Source organism: Malaya genurostris, chromosome 1 (assembly GCF_030247185.1).
Source record: "Malaya genurostris strain Urasoe2022 chromosome 1, Malgen_1.1, whole genome shotgun sequence".
Lineage (NCBI taxonomy): Eukaryota > Metazoa > Arthropoda > Insecta > Diptera > Culicidae > Malaya > Malaya genurostris.
The window spans coordinates 78,261,798-78,285,839 of record NC_080570.1 but is presented as its reverse complement, the minus strand read 5'-3'; the positions used below and the strand labels follow the sequence as shown (position 1 = coordinate 78,285,839).

General features: G+C 35.3%; 2 protein-coding genes across 3 annotated transcripts in view; one reads left to right on the top strand and one right to left on the bottom strand.

Annotated features, from left to right (window-relative positions):
• Nucleotides 1–24,042, top strand: part of LOC131440541 (protein FAM50 homolog) — a 347,038-nt gene that overhangs the window by 233,422 nt on the left and 89,574 nt on the right. The window lies entirely within an intron of this gene.
• LOC131440540 (ABC transporter G family member 20) overlaps nt 1–24,042 on the bottom strand; it is a 109,675-nt gene that overhangs the window by 23,811 nt on the left and 61,822 nt on the right. For both annotated transcript variants that reach the window (XM_058611909.1, XM_058611908.1), the window contains exon 2: nt 11,679–11,804. In XM_058611909.1, the coding sequence (XP_058467892.1) occupies nt 11,679–11,788 (110 nt within the window). In that variant the 5' untranslated portion in view covers nt 11,789–11,804. The remainder of the gene's footprint in view (nt 1–11,678; nt 11,805–24,042) is intronic.

Sequence of the window (24,042 nt, the reverse complement as noted above, 5' to 3'; positions counted from 1 at the left end):
TTAAATGAAGTTGATTTAGGCGATATAACTGAAAATAAAATGATTTACCTACAAGATCAACTTTTTCAAATGATCATCCGAATGAATTCGACTTCATCACTTTTTGAAGCATTTCAAATCGGATGGCAATTCGCAAATAATATTATAATGAATTTAAAATTTAACAGTGATGTTAAATAATTATTTGAATATTTTAAATTGGAATGCTCGATCTTTGAAATCGAGTGAAGATGAATTTTATAATTTTCTCAAAGTTCACAAAATTCATATTGCCATTGTGACAGAAACTTTTCTTAAACCAAATGTCAAATTGAAAAGTAATCCACATTATGTGGTTCATCGATTTGACAGGTTTACTGGAATGGGTGGTGGTGTTGCCATTTTTGTCCAACGGCAAATTAAACATCGAATTTTACCTTCTTTCAATACTAAAATTATTGAAAGCTTGGGAATCGAAGTTGAAACCATTCATGGAATTTATTTCATCGCTGGAGCATATTTGCCATTCCAATGCACCGACGAACAATTAAATTTCTTCAAAGGCGATTTGCAAAAACTCACAAGATATCGACCGAAATTTTTCGTAATAGGGGACTTAAATGCTAAGCATGTCCAGTGGAATTGTAGGCAAAATAACAGTAATGGTAAAATACTTCATAATCAGCTCTCAGCAGGTTACTTCACAGTTCTTCATCCCAGTAATCCTACTTGTTTCTCTTCCGTGAAAAACCCGTCTACAATTGATCTGGTTCTACATGATCAAAGTCACATTTGTAGTGAACCAATTACACATGCTGACTTTGACTCAGATCATCTTCCAGTAACATTCAGACTTTCCAACGAAGCTATAATTAATCCAATTAGTTCTATATTCAACTATCATAGAGCTAATTGGTTGGATTACAGACCTCACATTGAAAATCTTGTGGATCATGAAACTATTTTAGAAAATTCTGCGGATATCGACACAGCAATTGATAATTTGAATCATTATATTATCGAAGCAAGAAATCTTTCAGTTCCCAAAGCTCAAACTAAATTAAATTCTCATATCATCGATGACAATCTTCAACTGCTCATTCGGTTGAAGAATGTTCGTCGACGACAATATCAACGTTCTCGTGATCCTGCTATGAAAATCATAGTTAGGGTTTTACAAAAAGAAATTAAACTTAGAATTACTCTTTTGCGAAATGAAAATTCCGCTAAAGAAATTGAACAAATTAAACCATATTCTAAATCTTTCTGGAAACTTTCTAAGGTTCTTAAGAAACCTCAGAAACCAATTCCTGCTCTCAAGGAAGGAAATCAAATACTTCTTACAAATGGTGAAAAAGCTAAAAAAACTTGCTCAGCAGTTCGAGAGTGTACACAATTTTAATTTGAACGTTGTGAGACTATTGAAAATGAAGTCTCACTGAAATATGAGCATATTTCAACCCAAGTGTTATCACAAGATGACATTATTGAGACGAATTTTGATTAAATTAAATCAATTATTAGGAAACTTAAAAACATGAAGGCTCCTGGTAATTATGGAATTTTTAATATTCTTATTAAAAATCTTTCCGATGTTGCCTTGAGACTCCTGGTTAAAATTTTCAACAAGTGTTTTTCATTAGCTTACTTCCCAAAAAGATGGAAAAACGCTAAAGTAATTCCTATCCTCAAACCTGATAAAAACCCAGCAGAAACATCAAGTTATCGACCAATTAGCTTACTTTCTTCTATCAGTCAAAAAGTTTGAAAAAATTATCTTGTTGAGAATGATGTCTCCTATAAATGAGTATTCAATTTTTTTACCAGAGCAGTTTGGATTTCGTCATGAACATTCAACTACTCATCAACTTGTCAGAGTAACGAACATGATAAAAGCAAATAAATCTTCTGGGTTATCCACTGGAGTTGCTCTTCTAGACATAGAAAAAGTATTCGACAGTGTTTGGCACAAAGGTTTAATAGCAAAAATGTCTGATTTCCAGTTTCCTATTTATTTAATCAAAATGATTCAAAATTATTTAACTGATCGTACTCTTCAGGTTAGCTATCAGAATTTTAAATCTGAGTTGCTACCCGTACGAGCTGGTGTTCCGCAGGGTTCGAGCGTAGTTCCAATCTTGTATAATATTTTCACTTCTGATCTTCCAAATCTACCCGTTGGTTGTCAGAAATCGCTATTCTGTGATGACACAAGTCTGTTAGCCACAGGTAGAAATCTAAGAGTGATCTGCAGTCGCCTACAAAGAAGTTTAAATATTTTCAGTGATTATCTGTCAAAATGGAAAATTAAACCAAATGCAGCAAAAACGCAATTAATTATCTTTCCTCACAAGCCAAGAGCTTCTTTTCTTAAACCAAACAATAATCACATTCTCAAATTGAATGGGTTGGAATTAACATGGTCTGATCAAGCTAAATACTTAGGTTTAATGTATGACAAAAAACTCACTTTCAAGGGTCACATTGAAGGCATCCAGGCAAAGTGTAATAAATATGTTAAATGTTTATATCCTCTTATAAACAGAAATTCTAAGCTCTGTCTAAAAAACAAATTGTTAATTTATAAACAAATTTTCAGACCAGCCATGCTTTATGCAGTACCAATTTGGTCAAGTTGTTGTTCCACCAGGAAGAAAACGCTTCAAAGGATTCAGAATAAAATTCTGAAAATGATTTTGAAGCGTCCTCCCTGGTTTAGTACAAATGATTTACACAGACTCACAAATATAGAACCATTAGATGTAATGTCACATAATATTATAAGCAAATTCCGACAAAAATCGATGCAATCTTCAATTGAATCGATTCATTCAGTAATAGCCGTTCAACCGAGAAGGTTGTGTATAGAAGCGTACAGTTTAATAACGCTGGTTAGTTTACACGCGTTAAATACGACAACGGTTGAACTACAGATAGAGACCTGTTGGCAGCAGCCGTTAAAACGTAAAATCGTGCTGCATAAGAGAGCCCTAGTGCTGGGCCAAGCTGGTGAAGGAAACAACAAAGGGCGTTTCCCAAGCTCTACCCAGGCCACAATATACAGCCACAAGTGCTGAGCAGGAGAGTGCAAAGGCACATTGAAGAAGAAGAGTGCAAAGGCACACAGAAGCAGGAGAGTGCAAAGGCACACCGGTGCGAAGGCACTTCGGTGCAGAAGCATATCGGTGCGGAGCACAAGGAAGAAGGAGACAAGACAACTCGGTCTTTCCACTGCCATACAACACGCAGGTATACACCGGTGACCTGCGCTGGTTGCAGCTGGCGAAGACAAAAGTAAATCGGAAATCGAGTGGTGCTGGATGTCAGGTAGCAGTAGCATCACATCCAACAATCAGCATCCAACAAGAACATCTAGAGCAACGAGGATCTACACGGCAGTGCAACGGAGATAGACAACAATTTCAAGGTAGAAGTTTTTTTTTTCCTTTTGATTGAGTACTGTATAGTGTTGGTTTCATTTTTTATTTTAAAGTTTGATTAAAAATTTTAATGTGATGGATGAATCCATGGACGTAAATCCTAGCATGAATCCGATACCCCCACGAAGGAAAAAATATCAGGAGAGCTCTTCTGGGCCTTGGATAGTCTTTTTTAGACGTATATCAAAGCCATTAAACATTTACCAAATTTCTAAAGGTTTGACATCACGATTCTCTTCAATCAAAGAGATCATAAAAGTAAATAACGATAAAATTCGTGTTGTGGTAAATAATTTGAAACACGCGAATGATATTGTCTCTTCGGAACATTTCAATAAAGAGTATAAAGTTTACATACCCTCCAAAGATGTCGAAATTGACGGTGTTGTTACCGAAGCGAGTCTTTCGGTAGATGATTTACTCAAGCATGGTGTTGGTCGTTTCAAGAACTCTATGCTTGAGGGTGTGAAAATACTGGAGTGCAAACAACTGTACTCAGTAGTTTATGAAGAGGGAAAAAAAGTTTATCGCCCATCAGACTCGTTTCGAGTGACATTTGCCGGATCTGCGTTGCCGTCCTATGTCTATGTCGATAAAATTCGCCTCCCTGTTCGGCTTTTTGTTCCAAATGTAATGAATTGTACGAACTGCAAAAAATTCGGACACACAGCTACTTACTGTAGTAATAAACCAAAATGTATTAAGTGTGAAGGACCTCATAAAGATAATGATTGCAACAAGGAAATTGAAAAATGTATTTATTGTGGGGAAAGTCCTCATGAGGATATTTCAGTATGCACTGCATTTAAAGTGCACAAAGACAAAATTAAGCTTTCTTTAAAAGCACGGTCTAAGCGCACATATGCAGAAATGCTTAAAACGGTCATTGATGTCCCCCCTTTGGAAACCGAAAACGGGTTTTCAAATCTAGAGGAACCAGAGGACTCTGACTCTGACGAAAATAGTGAAGATAATTCGTTTATCACTACCCAAGGGTCAGTTAAGAGAAAGAAGTCTTCTTCCAAATTACCAAAAAAGACACCTAAAGTTTCATCTTCAAAAAAAGATCCCCGTGTTAAACAAAAAAAGTCAAAACCAAAGACTGTGCCTCCTGGTTTGTCAAATTCACAAACCAATCCAGGATCTAGCACAGAAAAAGGTAATAATCCTGTGGGCTCCATTTCACAGCCACCAACAGGATTACTGAAGTTTTCGGAAATTGTTGAATGGATTTTCTCAGCATTCAATATATCTGAACCCTTAAAGACCCTCATAATGGCATTCCTTCCAATAGCTAGAAATTTTTTGAAGCAGTTATCAGCTCAATGGCCAATTGTCTCAGGTTTTGTATCTTTTGATGGATAATTTATCACCCGCCGCAAATGATACAATCACTGTCCTGCAGTGGAATTGTCGAAGCATCATGCCAAAACTTGATTCATTTAAAATTTTATTGCATAGTCAAAAATGTGATGTATTTGCTTTATGCGAAACATGGCTTACTTCAAACATAGCCTTAAATTTTAATGATTTTAACATTATACGTCTCGATAGAGATTCTCCGTATGGTGGAGTGCTTTTGGGAATTAAGAAATGCTGTTCCTTTTATAGATTAAACATCCCTTCAACTTCTAGTATAGAAGTTGTTGCTTGCCAAATAAACATTAAAGGCAAAGATATTTGCATAGCTTCGGTTTATATTCCTCCAAAAGCACAAGTTGGACAGCGACAGCTTAATGAAATGGTTGAAGCCCTTCCTGCTCCACGATTGATTCTGGGGGATTTAAATTCGCACGGAATGATGTGGGGTTCCGTTTACAATGATAGCAGATCATCTTTAATACAAAACATTTGTGACAATTTTAGCATGACGGTATTAAATATGGGTAGCATGACACGGATCCCAAGACCTCCTGCACGCCCAAGTGCATTAGATCTATCTCTTTGCTCAACATCAATTCGACTAGATTGCACCTGGAAAATATTGCCTGATTTACACGGTAGCGATCATTTACCAATCATCATCTCAATTAGCTGTAACAAATGTATTGCTAATTCAGCTAGTATTCCATATGATTTGACAAAAAATATCGACTGGATTAAATACCAAAGTAGAATCTCTAGTATTTTGAATTCAATGGAAGAGCTCCCTCCACTTGAAGAATATGACTTCCTCGTTTGTTCGATTCTGGAGGCCGCAGAACAATCCCAAACTAAACGCTTTCCTGGGCCAACGACTAACAGAAGGCCTCCCAACCCCTGGTGGGACAAAGAGTGCTCAGAGGCTAAACTCGCAAAACAAAATGCTTGCAAGACGTTTCTAAAACGGGGAGGAGGAACTCCTCAGAATTTTGAAAAACTTATGGTTTTAGAAACCAAGTACAAGAGCATACTTCGAGCCAAAAAATGTAGCTATTGGAGACATTTTGTCGAAGGTTTGTCAAGAGAAACCTCAATGAGCACTCTTTGGAACACGGCCAGACGAATGAGGAATCGTAACGTGGGCAATGAGAGTGATGAATACTCGAACCGATGGATATTTGACTTTGCTAGGAAAGTTTGCCCAGATTCTGTTCCTACGCAGAGCATTATACGTGAATCTCCTCCAAATAATGGTTTTATTAATAACCCATTTTCAATGATGGAATTTTCTATAGCACTCTTGTCTTGTAACAATAACGCCCCTGGGTTGGACAGAATTAAATTCAACTTGGTGAAGAATCTGCCCGACCTCGCAAAAAGACGTTTGTTGGAATTGTTCAACAAGTTTCTTGAGCAAAATATTGTTCCACCTGACTGGAGACAAGTGAAAGTTATCGCCATTCAAAAGCCGGGGAAACCAGCTTCCAATCACAACTCATATAGACCCATTGCGATGTTGTCCTGCATCAGAAAATTGTTCGAAAAAATTATTCTGCGACGTCTCGACACTTGGGTCGAGACGAACGGTTTGTTGTCAGATACTCAGTTTGGCTTCCGTAGAAATAAAGGGACGAATGATTGCCTTGCATTACTTTCGTCTGACATCCAAATTGCCTTCGCTCAAAAGCAACAAATGGCATCTGTATTTTTAGACATTAAAGGAGCATTTGATTCAGTTTCCATTGATGTTCTTTCAGACAAGCTCCACCAACATGGACTTCCAGCGGTTATAAATAATTATTTGCACAACCTTTTGTCAGAGAAGTGCATGTATTTTTCACATGGCGATTTGGCAACATTCAGAATTAGCTACATGGGTCTCCCGCAAGGCTCATGCCTCAGTCCGCTCCTCTATAATTTTTACGTGAATGACATTGACAGCTGTCTAGTAACCCCATGTACACTAAGACAATTGGCAGATGATGGCGTGGTTTCAGTTACTGGGCCCAAAGCTATTGATCTGCATAAACCATTGCAAGATACCTTAGATAACTTGTCCGTTTGGGCTGTTCATCTTGGTATCGAATTCTCTGCGGAGAAAACAGAGTTAGTCGTCTTTTCAAGAAAGCATGACCCCGCGCAGCTTCAGCTCCATATGATGGGAAGAATGATCCAACAGGTTTTAACTTTTAAATACCTCGGGGTGTGGTTCGATTCCAAATGCACGTGGGGAGGACACATTAGGTATCTGATAACGAAATGCCAACAAAGAGTAAATTTTCTTCGAACAATAACAGGATCTTGGTGGGGTTCTCATCCGCAAGATCTAATAAAGTTGTATCAAACAACGATACTTTCAGTGATAGAATATGGATGCGTTTGTTTTCGTTCCGCTGCAAACTCTCATTTTATCAAACTTGAGCGAATTCAGTACCGTTGTTTGCGAATTGCCTTAGGCTGCATGCACTCGACACATACAATGAGTCTTGAAGTTCTGGCGGGAGTTCTTCCATTAAAAGATCGATTTTGGGAGCTTTCATCACGCCTGCTAATAAGATGTGAGGTGCTGAATCCCATGGTAATTAATAATTTCGAACGACTAGTCGAGCTTCGTTCTCAAACAAAATTTATGACAGTATATTTTAACCATATGTCACAGGAAATCAACCCTTCAAGATATATTCCTATTCGTGTCAGCATCCTAAGTGCCCCTGACTCAACTTTATTTTTTGATACATCCATGCAGCGTGAAGTGCGTGGAATCCCGGATCATCTACGCTCGACGGAAATCCCAAAAATATTTTCAAGTAAGTTCAGGCATATTGACTCTGAGAAAATGTTTTACACGGACGGATCGCGAATTGAAGAAGCGACAGGGTTTGGTATGTTCAACAATAATGTTTCGGCCTCATTTAGGCTTCAAGAACCTGCATCTGTTTATATAGCAGAGCTAGCAGCAGTTCATTATAGTTTGAGTGTAATCGTCACATTATCTCCAAACCATTATTTCCTCTTCACAGATAGTCTGAGTGCAATTGAAGCCATTCGCTCAAACGCTGCTGGCAAAAATGAACCGTTTTTCCTGGGCAAAATAAAACAGTGCCTGAACGACATATTGAACAATAATTATCTAATCACTATAGTCTGGCTCCCGGCTCATTGCTCCATTCCTGGCAATGAAAGAGCCGATATTTTAGCCAAACGTGGTGCTATTGAGGGTGAAATTTATGAGCGACCGATTGCTTTCAACGAATTCTATAGCTCGTCTCGCCAAAGAACGCTTGCCAGCTGGCAAGCATCTTGGGATAGAGATGATCTGGGTCGGTGGATGCACTCAATTATTCCGAAAATATCGACAAAGGCATGGTTCAGGGGACTGGATGTGAGTAGGGATTTCATTCGTGTGATGTCCAGACTCATGTCCAATCACTACACGTTAGATGCACATCTCCTTCGAATTGGGCTCTCCGAGACTAATCATTGTGCTTGCGGAGAAGGTTATCGGGATATTGATCATGTCGTTTGGACATGCGTGGAGTATCGTGATGTCAGATCTCAACTAATAAATTCTTTGCGTACCCAAGGTAGACTATCCAATATCCCAGTTCGAGACATTCTTGCTTGTCGTGACCTTTCATACATGAAACTTATTTATCATTTCATAAAGAAAATTGGAGTTTCAATTTAATAAAGGCCCCTTTTAAGACTTAGTTCTGATCCCAGCTGCGTCCATGAGTTCAACCAATAGCTAAATTAGAATAAAAATTATGTAATGATACAAACAAACTCGAAACAGTTTATGAAATTATCAACAAAATGTCAAAAAAAACAGCTTATTTTATAACTTATAGAAGGTAATCGTTTGGTTCAAATAATATTTCCGAGTAGATTTCATAATTAATGACGAGTTACCTAAGATGATATTTAAGCTATAAGAGAATATGTTTTAATAAATTCAAAACGTTGTGACTATGTTAGAATTAAATTAGGATAAGAATATTATGTAAAAGTGATGCTACGGCGAAGAAAAACTTATGTAAACTGCCTTAAGAAATAAACGTATTTATAAAAAAAAAAAAATCAATTGAATCGATTCGCTCTCTGTATTAGTTAGTAAGTTAGTATATAAGTTCCTTTTCCCCATTACACAATACAACTAGGTTTAGAATTTTACCTACACAAAAATCTCAGAATTGCGGAAGCAAATGATGTCCTCATGGTAACAACCAAATCATATATATAATAGGGCTTCACCACTTGTGGCTGAACACCCAATTTAAATCCTAATAATTTAATTTCATATTCCTATAAATAGTTATTTGAAGAAAAAGTAATAATAATAATAATAATAATAATAATAATAATAATAATAATAATAATAATACTAATAATAATCCTAATAATAATAATAATTATAATAATAATAATAATAATAATAATAATAATAATAATAATAATAATAATAATAATAATAATAATAATAATAATAATAATAATAATAATAATAATAATAATACTACATGTTTTATGCTGCTGACTCATGCTGTTTAACTTGACTTACATATGCAGAAGTAACAGAAACGCAGGTTCGTTTCGTTTGTTAGATTTCGTTTAATTGGTTTAATCGAAATAGAAAATGAGATAGTAAGTATAGGTTTAACTTCGTTCAAATCTGTTCCAATTTGTAGGTCATATTTGTTGGTAGTAAACGAACCAACTTCGGCTATTCTGTTTATCTGAATCCGGTTTCGGAAGAATTGGAAATAGTGATTAAAAACTGTAAAAAGGATCTCGTTCACTTTTCTTGGATCGATTTTCACAAACTTATAGGTTCAAACAAAAAATCTTACAGTTTCATACGGAATTCCTTAATTTGTTGTGGATACTACTTTCGATTCCGGAACTACAGGGTAAACAGGATTTATAGAGTTTGTGAGATTAGGTCCGAGCAAATTTTCCTATTTCTATTCAATAAATAGTTGTTTTTGCGAATTTCACGGTATGTAATGAGTAATATGAGAAAGGCATCATTACACCACTAGGTGGATTAAAATAGGTTTTTCGATTTGTTATTGATATATTTATAACTTATGAAACACTCGTTCGATTCCGCTAATGTTTGGATATGTGTCAATAAATGTTTATAGTTTTTAGTATCATGTGTAACATGTCAGAGGAAGGTAGCTGCTAGACAACAAGACAAAGCCCTATAAAACGATTTGAAGTTGTATTTTGGCATCGCCTAAAAAAATACAAACAAACCGCGTAACTTCGGTAATCATCGTAAAAAAATCGTGTAACAAACGTAGGGGAAGATGGGGTAAAACGCACCCCCGAGGCATAATGCACCTTTTGCTTTTCTCAAAAGCTACCAATTTTTTTCACTGAAATTTTAATGATACTGAAAGTCCGCCATAACAACAGATTACTTTAAAATTTTGGTAGCCATGGTTCAATCATATCTGGAAAACTTTCGAAAAATCTATTATGTCTCTGTTATAAGTAGTTTTTGATGTTCGTTCCATAGTAATTTTCTAGGGTGAGGAAGACGATTTTAATTTTGTAACCAGTGAACTTCTTTGCCAGTCATTCGGGTTTCTAAAATTAGTTCTAATACAGACGATATATTAGCAATTTTATAGAAAAATCGTCAAATTTATCGTCTCATACTTTTGGGGGCAAAACGACCCGAATTGTGTGAGGCAAAATGCTCAAGAATTCGCTTACAACAATTATCCATAAGTTATCAATTTAATGAATGATAGTGAACAATCTTCCACCTGGCAAATATTTCGTCATCGAAAAGTCTAAAGCTTTCTTTAAATATGAAAAATAAGCTTTATGAGGGTGCATATTGCCCCGTGGTTGTTATGAGTTTCTGTTATTATCTATAGCTAAGGTATAGCTACATTTCCTTAGGGGGCGATTTTACCCCATCTACCCCTATATAAAGAAAACCGCGTGTAATAGATCAATCGAAGGAGATACTCGTGCAATCGCACATTCAAATGCATGGCGATTGATTGAACTGTTTGATTGAAAATATCAATCATTAGAAGTTTTGGTTGCCTTGTTTCACATAAATAACTCGAACAATCCAATGGGGCTGAGCGATTTTTAATTTCGTTTGGTTTTGGATTATTGTTGACATCGCGCATGGTCATGGTGTCTGATGAATACTTTTTTCTACAAAAAACTGTATTTTTTTTATATTTTAGAGCTTTCACGAAATATAGCAAAAATAAGTGATTAAAGATAACTGCAGTGTATTTGCTTTGGTTTGAATACCATAAATGTAGGAAAAATTACTTATCAGTTAATAAATAATATCTTTAAACAGTGTATTAGAAATATATTTCCTCACTGGTCCAAATTATAACCCCTCACAGGCACACATGTTCACTGGTGCATTGCTTATATTATTGCTTGGTAAATCGTGCCAGGGGTGCGAGCGTGCGTGTAAGTAATACCAAAGTCCTGAACTCAAGTTGTAGATGAACACGCATGTTATTTAGTTCTGAAAGCGAGTGGTGTATAATCTCAGAACTAAATACCACGCATCTCCATCAGATGATAATTTGATGGAGACGCATGGTTTTTCGACTAATTTATTTTTTTTGAAGTCTGATATTATACCCGTAGAACGATTTCTCATAATGCTCAAAATATTATTATTGGCACCTAATATATTGGTTTATAATGACCTATGGCGAACCATGGAAGGATTTTTGTAACGTTTGAAACATTTAAAACCCATGAGTTTCGAAGAAACGAAAACGTCCACTGTCCTAGCACAGTAAAGGTAATTTCCGTATAGGTTTATACGAGTTCATCGTTTGTCACTGATTTCATTATCCAATGTAATCTTCTTAAGGTTAAGAAACAAATTATACTCACATAGATCCTCTAGTGACACTCATGTTGAGGTGGTTCAAAACAATCTTTTTGTTTAGATCCGTCGCCTTTCCGTAGAATTTGTAACCAGAATGAACCTCTACCGCCGTCATATTTGTGATTAATTTTCTGAAATGTGAAGATTACTTAAATTAAATAGTCTGTAATATATCGTTCGTAATCGTTTAATGAATGAAATACACGAAAAAAGTGCGGCACTATGAATCCTAGGAAAACGGTCATTGTTACAAAAAGCAAAACTAGAAATATCAGTTTGTTTAGCAAAATGAACTAAACAAACTGATATTTCTCTTTCTGCTAGAAGATTTTAAAAAATTGCTTGTTTTTTTTTAATTTTTGGGCTATGTAAATATGTATGTAATGTAATATGTAAAACTTGGGTGAAATCTCGAATATTAATGCTTTAGTAACTTTTCGCGATGTGTTTGAATTGGTTATTTTAGTCAAATTAATAAAAGAGTAAACAAGTTATTACTTATATTATTACTTTGCGAGATGAAGTGTGGTTTGGCTATCCAGCACAGATACTTCTTGTTTCTCAGATGTTGTAGGATTTTAGGCAGATAGTGAAGTCTGTGCTTGTAATGATCAGTTTATAACTCCTTTGATTACATTATACATAAAAGTCCTGGCATTACATTCCTTTCGTGGATTTTTGCCTTTAATATTTGTTTCCAAATGAACCTAGACTTGCGAAAATCGGTTAAGCCATCTCTGAGAAAACAAAGCGGTTTTCCACATTTAGGCTTCACTTGATCTCGATTACTGTGAATTTCACACAACGAAAAGTGCAAAAATCTAACCAAACTGTTCTAGATTTGCACTAAACTGAGGATATTTCCTTTCGATTTGCGAACAACAAATCCAGTAGTCAGTCGTCACTCGTTTTCGTTCTAGCCATCAGAAAGGATATAGCATCTCGGTGCAAAATCCAAAAAGTCGTTACACAAATAGTGTAAACTTTGCGTCTGCTTAGCGGTTCAAATTGAACTGTTAGGCGGAGATGGCAGTTCAATTTGAACTGCTTTAAGCACTGATGAGCCGAAGGCGAAACGTGAAGAAAGCTGAAATCCTAATAGCTCTTCAGAAAACTTTTAGAGCCATTAGAACGGCTGATTTTTTTGTAATGCTCTCCACCGTTGCTTTTTCATCCATGCAAATGACTGGCAGCTGTGACGTAATCGCTTTTGTCGGAAGTGAAACTAGCTTTGCGAACGGTACAAAATATATCTGCTCGCAGTGGCGATAGAATCCAAACTGATTCAATTTTTGTTAGGAGCTTTCTTTTACGTGATTTCGTTAGTGTACTATTGAAATACTATAATGCTTTTGCTATACACGTTTATTGGTAGTTAGATTATATAAATCCATCCACAGATCACTGAGCTATGAGCTTTCGAAATACGAGAAAGGCAAACGCGCCTTATGAATTATTCTCTTTGATACTCGTTTATACCAAACATTTCAGAAAAGTTTAATTTTGAACTATTTGAGATTATGTCACACAACTGAAAATTTTATCATAAAATTGTGATCATATTTCCGATGGCAAGTAGAAAAAATTATGTTGATTCGTTAGATACAACAAAAGATATTCACGATCAAAAACTTATCACTCTCTCAGAGGGTAAATTTTGAAAAGGCACCCCATAGTAAAGTAAGTCGTATTCACGACAAAAATAACGCGTTTTGTCGGTTACGTCGCTTATACCATTATATTACCGGAACCAGAAGCAACCGCCATTTGATCTTCGATCTTGACCCAAAATTCAACAGAAGCTATCAAACGAATCTTGGTTTGTTCAAATCGGCTGCACCTTTTCTTTTGCAATATAGCGGTAAAACATCAACGCGTTTGACCGCTTACGTCACTCATATCATCATGCCTCCGCAACCAGAAGTGATAGCCGACAATTCAGCGCTACCCTAAAACTCTCCTATCAACAGATTTAAATTCGAAAAATAGGCAAATAATTGCGAAATACTGGGCCGTATGAATAAAACGTAGCATGCTTGAATTTCGGTAGTAAATGCCTAGGACAGGACCAGACAACTGGCTTCTTTTTCCAGAAAAATATTTTTCTTCTTATTCCGGTTGCTCCCTGCTGTAAATAATAAATGCCTCGCGATCACTGTTGCTAGTAGAAATAATTATTCATTCTGAAAACTTTCTCCCCTTATAACATGCAATTATTTATCATTTGAAAACACTTAGACAAATGTTATATCGGTCAAAAATATAGCTCTGGATTCATTTTGATCAGATAATTGTTTTGAAGAAAACGTTTAGTTGAAACAGCTTAATAAAATTTTTCTAAAACACTCAATTTTGGGTAATTAATTTTTTCAGCTTTATTAACTAAATTATTCAACATATTCTATTTGAGCAAAATAATAACATACAGAAGTATCCAAAGATTCGGTGCTATTCTCAACCAACATAATCAATATTCTCGTCCATATCACACTTCGTGATTTCAGGCTTTCTCTTTGTTTCATCCAGTTATTTTTAAATGTACTCGTATACTTTCCGCATTGACAGGACTTAAAAGCAAATTGAACTTAAATCCTATTGAAATTAATAATTTTGAAAAGATGACCCGGAAAATAAAATATCCAATATCAAGCTACATTGTTACCGACGATACTGACAACACTTTTTCAACCACCCTGCAGTAATAATGATTTCAACAACTTGTACTTGCTTATGTCAATTTCAACCAATCACGAGCTGGTCCGAAATTGGTCCTAAAAGTGGATTAACAATTGTCAGGTCCTGTCCTAGGTAAATGCTACGTGTGGATCACGTTCCTGTCAAAACATGTTACAAACTGTAGTATTTACTACAAGTTTTCGGTAGGTAGCACTACAGGTTGCTACTCGAGTGTTTGCTGATAAAGTGAAGTACAGAAATTAAAATAGTGGCATTTTTACAGATGTAAGTACGTTTCTTGCTTTGTGCATGCTTATGCCAGCTTTTCCGGCTCTGTGTCGATACGGTATGCAGTAAATGCTTAAATTCGGAAGTAGCATTAACTACATGTTCGAACTTGTTTTGGCATTAAAAATGCCTTACTCTTCACTATATGGGGCCGGGTGTCAATTAAAAGTTTCAAAAATAGTCGCGTAACCTTTTTGTGTCATAATTTTGAACGTTAATAACTCGGTCATTTGTTGATGGATTGTTATAATTTAAAAACCAATCGATTCGGAAACTTTTAACTTAAACATGTATGACGACGTCGTTTCAGTATTTCAATAGCGTACTATTGAAAAAATGGTTGGAATCGACCTATGTTTTCATCCACCAATCCCTGTTGTACAAAATGACGTCAACTTTTTGTTCGGCATAGGAGGCTTTGCGTCATGCATAAAAAACACCGTATCGTTATTGCCCCGTTTACACTTCTGCTGGCTGCCAGCATGCTGGTGTCAGTGTACTGCCCTCTTAGGAAAAAACGTTCAACTGTGGTCCAATGATCCAAAGTATTAGACCAACGAAGGACCACCGTTGAACGTTTTTTTCCTCAGAGGGCAGTACACTGACACCAGCATGCTGGCAGTCAGCAGAAGTGTAAACGGGGCATATGCCTAGTATGAAGAGAAATCTATAAATATAGGCTGCACAATATTTCTTTGCCTAGTTGATGTTTGACTGTGAATGAAACAAGTAGCTTGTCCAGTGAGCTGATGACTGGATTGTATATGCGTTCACTTGCTGGATTGTCGCTTTTGCATTTTGTGTTGGTGAAATTTCCTGTTGTCTGTGCAACACCGTGTTCGCTTGAGTATCTTATATATCATCTAGCTATTGAAGAACCGAATCAGCGTGGTTACCGATGCTTTTGAAATATCCCATGTATTTAGCAAATTTTTGGTCGATTTTGCCATTAAAAATGCCTTACACTTCGCTTCCCGAGGCTGGGTGTCAATTTAAAACATGCAAAACTAATCGCGTAACATTTTTCTGTCATAATTTTGAACGCTTATAACTCAGTCATTTGTTGATGGATTTATTTAATTCAACAACTAATCGATTCGTAAACATTCAACTTAAACTTATGAGATAATGTCATTTGAATATTTCAATTGCATACCATTGAAAAATAGGTTTGAATTGAGTATTTTATTTTGGTTCTCTGGTAACTATCAGGCCAATTTAGAATTATCGGCGATAGATTTTCCGGATCTAATTTGGAGCGCTTGTTCCTCGATGATTTGTTAATGGATTTTCCTAATTTAAATGATTGCAAAGCTTCAATATTGTACGCTTAAAAATGTTTTAATTTGTCAACGGATCGGTTTGCATACTTAAATCTTCATTCCCATACGAACAAATTTTACATGTATCGTTTGAATATGAACCCTCGTAGAATTTAGTTAATGACGAGTTTCAGTTGAATTATTATTTGCTTCAAAACAATAAGCGTCTGATGGCTAAACGCGTTGTAACTATGACAATGTTTATTCATGTGTTAAAAAAAATTTTGGAATTTTGTTGCGTATCCATTCCGTATATTCCTAATATGCCAAAGCGAAAATCAATGTAAGTAACTAAATATTTTATGCGGACTTTTTCACATGTTTTCTTCCTCGTATTGTTGCCATATTATTTACCGACACTTTCCGAAGATTATCGACGATTTTGAAGGATTAATAAAATTACACCATTATTGAGATTACTGGTGCAACATTCTCTTGGATCGATTAATTGTTTATAAAATTAATAAGTCCACCCAGTGAACGACCATTATTAGGTTAAAACTGGGGGTAAATAAACGATATAAATCAAATCAAATTAATAAGTTTGTACGTTTCTCGAAAATTATCATCATAAAATAAAATAGTTTCATTTGTTCAGGTTTAAATCTTTAGGTTGTTTGTATCTAAAATTGAGCTTTCAAGTAACTTTAAAGTGTAGTGAAGTTTAGTGTATCATCATCATTATCATCTTTATTTTTGTATTTAGTATGAAGACCCTAGAAACGTTTCATTTTTAATGTTATTGTGCTCGGTCGTGTCTTGAATACAACCCTCTAATTTTTTATTCATACCACACCGCGTTATACTCTGTGGACTTTGTTTTTGAGAAGAACCTACACACAACAGATTTTATTACATTCTATTCATACGGCCTAATATGTTTACTGGCACTTGTGCCCTATGCGTTCTACTTTCATTCATAAACTGAGACGCAGATATGATGAGTCTAACAGCCAATACTAACAGAACACTCACAAAATATATACACAGACGAATGTGTGTTTCCGTACCATTTTCTCAGGTCAAGTGTTCGTTTACACACTATGTCCAGAAGTGAATGGGCAAAGAATACTAATAACAGAATATAGAAAGAACGCAAAAGCAAGAATAAAGACAAACGTACGGCTGTATGTTTATGAATGAACACTTGTATATGTACGATGTGAACTTAAATGGAGGTTAGAATGGAGAAATACAACAAAAACATTTAAAAAATCATAAACATATATTAAATCATATGTCTTTCTATACAAAATGTATGGGGTCCAGCCAGATACCATTAGTCAGACCGAGGGTAATGTTTCAACCCAGCCGTTTTTCTACCTTTTCGGGGACACATTGCAAAAATCGATAGCCAATAAAATTTTTACCTGAAACCTCAAGTCGATAGATAAATTATAAATATGTAAAATTGATGGTAAAAAACGAAAATGGTCTGGCTGGACCCATCAGTTTGACGTAGGGTTAAATTTAGATTTAATTAAAATAGGTATAAATTAAATTTTTAGCGATTCAAACATCAAATGGAACAAGAAGTAATCGAGATTTAACCAATATTTTTTTTAAATATTCAGCATTCTACATGAATGGATCAATTTCGATATCTCCCACTTTTTCCCTCGTTTCGTTCGAGAAACGTTTTTCGTTCACCAGTTCAAAGAATTTGACTACGACCTACAAACGCTGGACATTTATTCCCATTTATAGATTTAACTTACACTTAGGTGTCATGCACAAATTACGTCATGCTAAATTTCGATGAATTTAAATCCCCATCCCCATCTTGTCACCCCCAGCCTCTTTTCTTCCTCAGCGAAAAATATATTTTTTTAATTTTTGTATTGGTACAATGATGCCTTTCAGTTTATTTTTTTATTTGGTGCAGGGAAAATCCCATTGAAGTTAGTTTCTGCTAAACTAGCTCTCTAAAAGGCATAAAACTTCCTCAACTTTTAAATCAACATTATAATCATCCAAATGATACATTTTTCTTACATTTAGTTCTTCTATGGAAATTAAAACTAATTAGGCAGTAATCGGAGAAAGTATTTCTTGATCATTACATTACGCGAAAAATGAATGCCGAAATTATTGAAACAGTTGTTGAATATGCATCACATGTTAGCAATTGGCTCGTTATCGCCATAATTGGTTCTAGCATAAGGAATCCGAAAAAAAAAGTTCGAAGATTACGGCATCGAATGTCTAATTGTAAGAATTATCATAGTTCCGAGCAATCGATTTGCGACTGAAATAGATCTGCCACAACAGTAGCCTTACCAATATTTCGACGAACAGATAATAAATCTAGACCAATCTGTTTTCTGCGGTCATGGTAACTCGGTAGGTTTAAGGGATATTTCCATGAAAGACGAAGGAGAGTGAATCGTAAATTTTGAAAAGGCACCCCATAGTAAAGTAAGTCGTATTCACGACAAAAATAACGCGTTTTGTCGGTTACGTCGCTTATACCATTATATTACCGGAACCAGAAGCAACCGCCATTTGATCTTCGATCTTGACCCAAAATTCAACAGAAGCTATCAAACGAATCTTGGTTTGTTCAAATCGGCTGCACCTTTTCTTTTGCAATATAGCGGTAAAACATCAACGCGTTTGACCGCTTACGTCACTCATATCATCATGCCTCCGCAACCAGAAGTGATAGCCGACAATTCAGCGCTACCCTAAAACTCTCCTATCAACAGATTTAAATTCGAAAAATAGGCAAATAATTGCGAAATACTGGGCCGTATGAATAAAACGTAGCATGCTTGAATTTCGGTAGTAAATGCCTAGGACAGGACCAGACAACTGGCTTCTTTTTCCAGAAAAATATTTTTCTTCTTATTCCGGTTGCTCCCTGCTGTAAATAATAAATGCCTCGCGATCACTGTTGCTAGTAGAAATAATTATTCATTCTGAAAACTTTCTCCCCTTATAACATGCAATTATTTATCATTTGAAAACACTTAGACAAATGTTATACCGGTCAAAAATATAGCTCTGGATTCATTTTGATCAGATAATTGTTTTGAAGAAAACGTTTAGTTGAAACAGCTTAATAAAATTTTTCTAAAACACTCAATTTTGGGTAATTAATTTTTTCAGCTTTATTAACTAAATTATTCAACATATTCTATTTGAGCAAAATAATAACATACAGAAGTATCCAAAGATTCGGTGCAATTCTCAACCAACATAATCAATATTCTCGTCCATATCACACTTCGTGATTTCAGGCTTTCTCTTTGTTTCATCCAGTTATTTTTAAATGTACTCGTATACTTTCCGCATTGACAGGACTTAAAAGCAAATTGAACTTAAATCCTATTGAAATTAATAATTTTGAAAAGATGACCCGGAAAATAAAATATCCAATATCAAGCTACATTGTTACCGACGATACTGACAACACTTTTTCAACCACCCTGCAGTAATAATGATTTCAACAACTTGTACATGCTTATGTCAATTTCAACCAATCACGAGCTGGTCCGAAATTGGTCCTAAAAGTGGATTAACAATTGCCAGGTCCTGTCCTAGGTAAATGCTACGTGTGGATCACGTTCCTGTCAAAACATGTTACAAACTGTAGTATTTACTACAAGTTTTCGGTAGGTAGCACTACAGGTTGCTACTCGAGTGTTTGCTGATAAAGTGAAGTACAGAAATTAAAATAGTGGCATTTTTACAGATGTAAGTACGTTTCTTGCTTTGTGCATGCTTATGCCAGCTTTTCCGGCTCTGTGTCGATACGGTATGCAGTAAATGCTTAAATTCGGAAGTAGCATTAACTACATGTTCGAACTTGTTTTGGCATTAAAAATGCCTTACTCTTCACTATATGGGGCCGGGTGTCAATTAAAAGTTTCAAAAATAGTCGCGTAACCTTTTTGTGTCATAATTTTGAACGTTAATAACTCGGTCATTTGTTGATGGATTGTTATAATTTAAAAACCAATCGATTCGGAAACTTTTAACTTAAACATGTATGACGACGTCGTTTCAGTATTTCAATAGCGTACTATTGTAAAAATGGTTGGAATCGACCTATGTTTTCATCCACCAATCCCTGTTGTACAAAATGACGTCAACTTTTTGTTCGGCATAGGAGGCTTTGTGTCATGCATAAAAAACACCGTATCGTTATGCCTAGTATGAAGAGAAATCTATAAATATAGGCTGCACAATATTTCTTTGCCTAGTTGATGTTTGACTGTGAATGAAACAAGTAGCTTGTCCAGTGAGCTGATGACTGGATTGTATATGCGTTCACTTGCTGGATTGTCGCTTTTGCATTTTGTGTTGGTGAAATTTCCTGTTGTCTGTGCAACACCGTGTTCGCTTGAGTATCTTATATATCATCTAGCTATTGAAGAACCGAATCAGCGTGGTTACCGATGCTTTTGAAATATCCCATGTATTTAGCAAATTTTTGGTCGATTTTGCCATTAAAAATGCCTTACACTTCGCTTCCCGAGGCTGGGTGTCAATTTAAAACATGCAAAACTAATCGCGTAACATTTTTCTGTCATAATTTTGAACGCTTATAACTCAGTCATTTGTTGATGGATTTATTTAATTCAACAACTAATCGATTCGTAAACATTTAACTTAAACTTATGAGATAATGTCATTTGAATATTTCAATTGCATACCATTGAAAAATAGGTTTGAATTGAGTATTTTATTTTGGTTCTCTGGTAACTATCAGGCCAATTTAGAATTATCGGCGATAGATTTTCCGGATCTAATTCGCTTAAAAATGTTTTAATTTGTCAACGGATCGGTTTGCATACTTAAATCTTCATTCCCATACGAACAAATTTTACATGTATCGTTTGAATATGAACCCTCGTAGAATTTAGTTAATGACGAGTTTCAGTTGAATTATTATTTGCTTCAAAACAATAAGCGTCTGATGGCTACACGCGTTGTAACTATGACAATGTTTATTCATGTGTTAAAAAAAATTTCGGAATTTTGTTGCGTATCCATTCCGTATATTCCTAATATGCCAAAGCGAAAATCAATGTAAGTAACTAAATATTTTATGCGGACTTTTTCACATGTTTTCTTCCTCGTATTGTTGCCATATTATTTACCGACACTTTCAGAAGATTATCGACGATTTTGAAGGATTAATAAAATTACTGAGATTACTGGTGCAACATTCTCTTGGATCGATTAATTGTTTATAAAATTAATAAGTCCACCCAGTGAACGACCATTATTAGGTTAAAACTGGGGGTAAATAAAGGATATAAATCAAATCAAATTAATAAGTTTGTACGTTTCTCGAAAATTATCATCATAAAATAAAATAGTTTCATTTGTTCAGGTTTAAATCTTTAGGTTGTTTGTATCTAAAATTGAGCTTTCAAGTAACTTTAAAGTGTAGTGAAGTTTAGTGTATCATCATCATTATCATCTTTATTTTTGTATTTAGTATGAAGACCCTAGAAACGTTTCATTTTTAATGTTATTGTGCTCGGTCGTGTCTTGAATACAACCCTCTAATTTTTTATTCATACCACACCGCGTTATACTCTGTGGACTTTGTTTTTGAGAAGATACTACACACAACAGATTTTATTACATTCTATTCATACGGCCTAATATGTTTACTGGCACTTGTGCCCTATGCGTTCTACTTTCATTCATAAACTGAGACGCAGATATGATGAGTCTAACAGCCAATACTAACAGAACACTCACAAAATATATACACAGACGAATGTGTGTTTCCGTACCATTTTCTCAGGTCAAGTGTTCGTTTACACACTATGTCCAGAAGTGAATGGGCAAAGAATACTAATAACAGAATATAGAAAGAACGCAAAAGCAAGAATAAAGACAAACGTACGGCTGTATGTTTATGAATGAACACTTGTATATGTACGATGTGAACTTAAATGGAGGTTAGAATGGAGAAATACAACAAAAACATTTAAAAAATCATAAACATATATTAAATCATATGTCTTTCTATACAAAATGTATGGGGTCCAGCCAGATACCATTAGTCAGACCGAGGGTAATGTTTCAACCCAGCCGTTTTTCTACCTTTTCGGGGACACATTGCAAAAATCGATAGCCAATAAAATTTTTACCTGAAACCTCAAGTCGATAGATAAATTATCAATATGTAAAATTGATGGTAAAAAACGAAAATGGTCTGGCTGGACCCATCAGTTTGACGTAGGGTTAAATTTAGATTTAATTAAAATAGGTATAAATTAAATTTTTAGCGATTCAAACATCAAATGGAACAAGAAGTAATCGAGATTTAACCAATATTTTTTTTAAATATTCAGCATTCTACATGAATGGATCAATTTCGATATATCCCACTTTTCCCTCGTTTCGTTCGAGAAACGTTTTTCGTTCACCAGTTCAAAGAATTTGACTACGACCTACAAACGCTGGACATTTATTCCCATTTATAGATTTAACTTACACTTAGGTGTCATGCACAAATTACGTCATGCTAAATTTCGATGAATTTAAATCCCCATCCCCATCTTGTCACCCCCAGCCTCTTTTCTTCCTCAGCGAAAAATATATTTTTTTAATTTTTGTGTTGGTACAATGATGCCTTTCAGTTTATTTTTTTATTTGGTGCAGGGAAAATCCCATTGAAGTTAGTTTCTGCTAAACTAGCTCTCTAAAAGGCATAAAACTTCCTCAACTTTTAAATCAACATTATAATCATCCAAATGATACATTTTTCTTACATTTAGTTCTTCTATGGAAATTAAAACTAATTAGGCAGTAATCGGAGAAAGTATTTCTTGATCATTACATTACGCGATAAATGAATGCCGAAATTATTGAAACAGTTGTTGAATATGCATCACATGTTAGCAATTGGCTCGTTATCGCCATAATTGGTTCTAGCATAAGGAATCCGAAAAAAAAAGTTCGAAGATTACGGCATCGAATGTCTAATTGTAAGAATTATCATAGTTCCGAGCAATCGATTTGCGACTGAAATAGATCTGCCACAACAGTAGCCTTACCAATATTTCGACGAACAGATAATAAATCTAGACCAATCTGTTTTCTGCGGTCATGGTAACTCGGTAGGTTTAAGGGATATTTCCATGAAAGACGAAGGAGAGTGAATCGGACTATTTAAGCTTTTGGGCATCGAAAATCAAAACGACCGATTGCACTTTGGTTAGTAGTCTACGAAACGAGAACAGTACAGATTTTCAGTTCATGAGATGTTTTTGAGAAATCGATCGCTTCCACTTCTAACTCTTTTGGTTGCTACTTCCGGAGCTTGTTGTTTCTAGTCGGTTATCAAATTGTTATTTCTAGCCGAACCAAACCTCCGGAATCCGTAGTTGGATTTTAATAAAATATAATAGCAGTTATTGTACTACTCCATATACTAACTTTCATTTGAGAGGGCTGGGGTCCTGTAAGTGATTCATAGTTCTAACTATCTTTCTCCGGATAGGTCCAACCTAAGAGGTCGTGTGGAATTTGGCGGCAAAAAATGTAGCCAAGAGTAGATACACTGGGTTTCTTCTTCCATGTTGTAAAAGGCCATAATAGCAGGAGTTTCTCTTTTCCTACTATGTTATCAGAACACTTTGAGAGAAGTTTTTATTTATTCCCTAGACTCATTGAGAATAGTCTGATCTAAAATGTTTTTCTTCTTTTATGTTATATTTCGTTCGTGAGCTCAATTCATACGCGTTTCTCATTGTTTATCCTAATGTGATGATTTGATGATCTAGCACACATATTTTTTCACTAAACATACTGTTTTAATGCTTTCTTTAGTGTGCGTATGATCAACTAGGAATCTGTCCAGGAGAAGTGTGAATTGTATGGTCTGAGTAGGAGCATCCTTCGGTTTATTGTCTTAGATATTTTAGTTGGAATAATTAAACTGTCTGCGCATGTACTGTGATATCTAGATATATAGGAGATCAGGGCAAAACAAGCTCAAAATTTATCTTGGTACTGTTTGGATGAGAGTAGCTACAGTGCATAAAGTTTCGTTGTGGAACAAACCGAGAAACACTAAGCTAGAGCAATAGTTGTTCGTAAAAATTCATTTTAT